Here is a 4,456-nt window from a genome sequence, read left to right on the forward strand (position 1 = left end):
TTTGTTCTTTTAAAACTTTTATTTCTTGGTAGTCTTGTTAATTTAATATGCTATTTAATTTGGGTTGATTGGTCAAACAAAATTTTGTTATGATAAAATCTAATATAAATCAATGTATATAGAATGACATTTATAAGGCTTTTAAATATAATCATATCCGAACATCTCACACCAACTATAAATATCCTTCTTTTGTTCCTTAATTTTTCACTCCTCAATTGCTTTCTCTAATGCAAATCGAGAGCTAGAGATTTTCAAGGACAACTTCTTTCTCTCTTTTCTTTCTTGTTTTTCAACGTCTCAATAGCAACATCTAGGATTCAGAAACGTCACATAGTACATTTCTCATAGGTTTACCAGACACAAAGAGAGAAACCATGTCATCTTTGACAACATTGAAAAAAAATGAAAAATGATGTTGAAGTCCACACCACTGTTATGAATGGGCCTAGACCAGTATTGGCAAATCAGCCCAACACCGGATTAAGTGGCTATGTGTGGGATTCGGGTTGATAAATAGAGACTTGTGAGAGCAAAATAGGTTTATGTGAATTATGATTATGCTTAGGCAAAGACTATGCTTCTCATCCCCAATTCTCTCTTAGTTCCCTCATCCCATCTCCTTCATAGCTACTATTATTGTTCGTCTTTTTCATATTGTAATTGCTCATTTTTCGTATGAATCAAAGCTTGTTAGTTTGTTCTCTCTATTGTTTGTTGTGAGTTGAGAAAATCACTACAACCATTTTAGTGTTTGTTATATTGGTGCTTTCATTGATCGTACTCCAATGGCTGTGGTGTTGCTAGATCGATTTAGTGGGGGTAATCCAGAAGGGTGGATTTTTTTAGCGGAATGGTATTTTACCTATCTTGGCTTCTCCCAGAAGGACTGGCTACCTCTTCCTTCATTTTACTTTGATGGTGAAGCTCTTATTTGGTTCAATGGGTTGTTTCGCAACAAACAATTCCATGATTGGAACCATTTCAAGGTGAAATTGCTTTTGCAATTTCGACAGTGGAGTTTCACAAGATCAACAGAGGGTGTGGCTGGTTTTGACTCCATTAACGTAGCAACTATAGCTCTGCCGGAAATTCTTCATGCTGCAATTGAATCTGATTTAGCCAATGGAAAACAAGAGGAGGCCACAGAATCGAAATATGCTTCTGATTTGGATGGTGAAAACTTACGACCTGCGGATAATTCTAAGGTCCCTCCAGAGATCTTTGTCGCTTCCATCGGTAATGTTTTGCACCCCACTGATTTTACTTCCTCGATTGTGTTAATTGGTAGCAATTGTGATGGGGATACACCACTTGAAATTAAAATTGATGAGGAGGACTATTCTAAAAGCTTTGCCTGTAAGGTGTTTGCTGAAATACCCTATAGAGAAATTGACATGGACTTTAAACATTCAATACCAAACGCCACCCAGGTGTTCGAGGAAAAGTCTGATAATTGTTGCTCTAAGGTACTTGCTGAAATCGATTATTCATTTGTTATTGCCTTATGGCTTCGCACAATTCCCTGTTGGCATGATTCTCTTAAAGAATATTATGGGGGTACCCAAAACAGATCAACATTATGCCTTGACCTTTGCTTACGCAAATGCAATTAGGTTGATACTGGGCAGGAGTGCATTTTTTTAGGATTCCTTTTGTCTGATATATGTGCTTACAAAAGCCTCAACGTTCTGGATTTTTGTCTTGAAGGTGTCATTTGATTGGCTCCGATAATGAGGCAACAGACAGGTTCTTTAGAAGATTTGCCACACTCTACATCTCTTGTTCTTGATAACTTTTTCTCGAAGAATGCGATTTTCATTCTGACAAGCGACATGTATTATGTTGAAGTACTTCTTAACGCTGAACATGGAACACCTACCAGTAGATGTAATCAACTTAATTTGAGTCAATTTCCCTTTGATCCTGGTGCTAGATGTGTTAATATATCCATTCGTTTACCTGCCACAGATCTTTTTGACGGGCTGCCTAGTCAAAATGTCCAAGTGTTTTTACTGGGACAATATTCTGAAGCAATGGATACTGGATTACAAAATTCTGGTTATGTGGACAAATGGTTCGATACAGGCCAGGAATTCATCATTGCTTTAGAATACGAGCGTGGTGTTTTAACAAAAGAACTTCACTCTAATGATGGCAAGGTGAGAATCTTCGAATTTAATGTATCACCAAAGTTGGCGTGTGAGGTTTTGGAGCAGGCAATGGGTAGCCATGTGATAGATGTGGGAACACAAAACAAATGGACAACATTGAGCTCTCCTACATATTTTGTGTGCAATATACTTACGACGACTTTGAAAAACCTTCCGCCAACCAACTATTCTAGTTGGAGTGTGGATCTGCAAGCTCATTTTTATTATTTCTCAATAAGTTTTATTGTTTATCACACCTTTTTGAATCTTCCATTTGATCCTGGTATACCGGATACTCCTCTATACTATGGTGCCGACAAGACTTTGGTTACAACTGGTCGTTTTCTTTCTACTTATATTTTAATAGCTGCATTGTGGGGTCAGGAAGTTTGTTGCCTTGGGCTGAATCATGTAAGAACTGCTGCAATACCAGTTAAACATTTTAGTAGTGCCCTGGAGGTTTTCTTAGCATCCAATCCAGTTATTCTAGTGCGACATGTGGATAAAGCGGAGGGATTCGCTACTTGAAGATATTGGTCCACATAGTGCTGATATTATTGAACTTGAGAAAGCTAAACAATGGAATGGTCATAAGCTTATCCCTTCAGAAAATTTTAAATCTTTGTCGGTGATGTCAATAGTAAGTTATGCGTGTATCCGCAAGATAGGTAACACACAATCAGAAGTTATTTTCTTGGCGGACATGGTACATATCAATGGCTTGGTTGCTGCTAAGGTTTTATGTTTTTCTTTGAAGTATGCAATTGTTGTTGCGTGTTCTACACAATTTATGGGTGGTCAAGTTTATGTTTACGTTGTGTTGGACAAGAGCTTCTTTGCCTTTGAGGATGTTGATAATGAGCAGCACTTAATTGTTGATGATCTGAAAATTATATTGGTTCACATGCTATTGATTGGCACCATAGCACAATTTGTCTTGGCTACAATTGGTGGAGATTGCACTACTAAAATTATCCTTGACTTGAACCTTGAGGACAAGGTTCTTATTGAGGACGGGAGTATTGTTATGAATGGGCCTAGACCAGTATTGGCAAATCAGCCCAACACCAGATTAAGTGGCTATGTGTGGGATCCGGGTTGATAAATAGAGACTTGTGAGAGCAAAATAGGTTTATGTGAATTATGATTATGCTTAGGCAAAGACTATGCTTCTCATCCCCAATTCTCTCTTAGTTCCCTCATCCCATCTTCTTCATAGCTACTGTTATTGTTCATCTTTTTCATATTGTAATTGCTCATTTTTCGTATGAATCAAAGCTTGTTAGTTTGTTCTCTCTATTGTTTGTTGTGAGTTGAGAAAATCACTACAACCATTTTAGTGTTTGTTACACCACCCAACTCTTTGTTGACTCCAACAACAAGCTATTTCTTTCCTTACGCAGCTACACCAACTTATCTATGTGGTCATTTCAAGGAGGAACTTTATTCAAATTTATTTGCAAGTCCACTGTAGGGTTTGACAAAATCAGCTCCAAACTCCAACGTATAAGCACATGTATTACATTTTTCACATTTATAAATTGCATCTGGGAATTTTATTGACTTTCTGATAGATGGATTTCAAAAATAGAAATGGTTAGTACTTCAACAGTCCAGCGGTGACAAGGCATAAAATTTCATTGCAATCAAAACCGCTACCGCACTCAAATGAAAAAATCTAAGTGGTTATCTTGATCCAAATTCTCATTGTTACAGAACAAAGCATAAATATCTATTTTGGTGTTTCCAAAGTAATTTCAAATTAGGATGTGATTATCTTGTTATGGATTGAGATGCATAGAAATAAAATTAGAGCTGGTAAGAAGAGATAAAATATTTAGGGTTGGTAACAAATTATGGCACTCTCTTCTTACAAGCCCTAATTTTATCTCTACTCATCTCAAGATGATCACATCTTAATTGAAATTACTCTGAAAACACCAAAATAAATATTTATGCTTTGATATATAATAAATGAGTTTTTAGATCATGACACCCACTTAAATTTTCCGTTTCAGTATAATGACGGTTCCTTTAGTATTGTGGGATGTTGTAATGGAAGTGTTGTGTCTTGCCGAGGATGACCTGATGAACTAGTTGAACAATTTCTATTTTTGGATTCCATTTATCAAAAAATTTGTTAACTCCCAAAAATATCAATTTATACATGTGAGAAATATGATACCTTTTCTTATACGTTGAGGTTTGACTTTGATCCTGTAATGAACTCGAACAAAGTTCTTCCTTCAAACGATCAGGTAGAGTTGGTGCAGATGACATTAAAGGAATAATGCTTGTTGTCA

The 4,456-nt window shown here is 36.5% G+C and overlaps 1 protein-coding gene across 1 annotated transcript; it reads left to right on the top strand.

Annotated features, from left to right (window-relative positions):
* Positions 1-237: 237 nt before the first annotated feature.
* Positions 238-3,452, top strand: LOC102600879 (uncharacterized). The gene is made up of 2 exons (XM_006361242.2): positions 238-1,239; positions 1,972-3,452. The coding sequence occupies exons 1-2, from the start codon at positions 789-791 to the stop codon at positions 2,679-2,681; spliced, it is 1,161 nt and encodes a 386-aa protein (XP_006361304.1). The 5' UTR covers positions 238-788; the 3' UTR covers positions 2,682-3,452.
* Positions 3,453-4,456: the final 1,004 nt, after the last annotated feature.

Source organism: Solanum tuberosum, unplaced genomic scaffold (assembly GCF_000226075.1).
Source record: "Solanum tuberosum cultivar DM 1-3 516 R44 unplaced genomic scaffold, SolTub_3.0 scf00349, whole genome shotgun sequence".
Lineage (NCBI taxonomy): Eukaryota > Viridiplantae > Streptophyta > Magnoliopsida > Solanales > Solanaceae > Solanum > Solanum tuberosum.

Bases quoted from the DNA above. Each gene is read 5' to 3' on its own strand.
- LOC102600879 (XM_006361242.2), top strand. From the start codon at position 789: ATGGCTGTGGTGTTGCTAGATCGATTTAGTGGGGGTAATCCAGAAGGG. The intron at 1,240-1,971 runs GTAATGTTTTGC...TACCTGCCACAG, and splicing joins GATCTTTGTCGCTTCCATCG to ATCTTTTTGACGGGCTGCCT.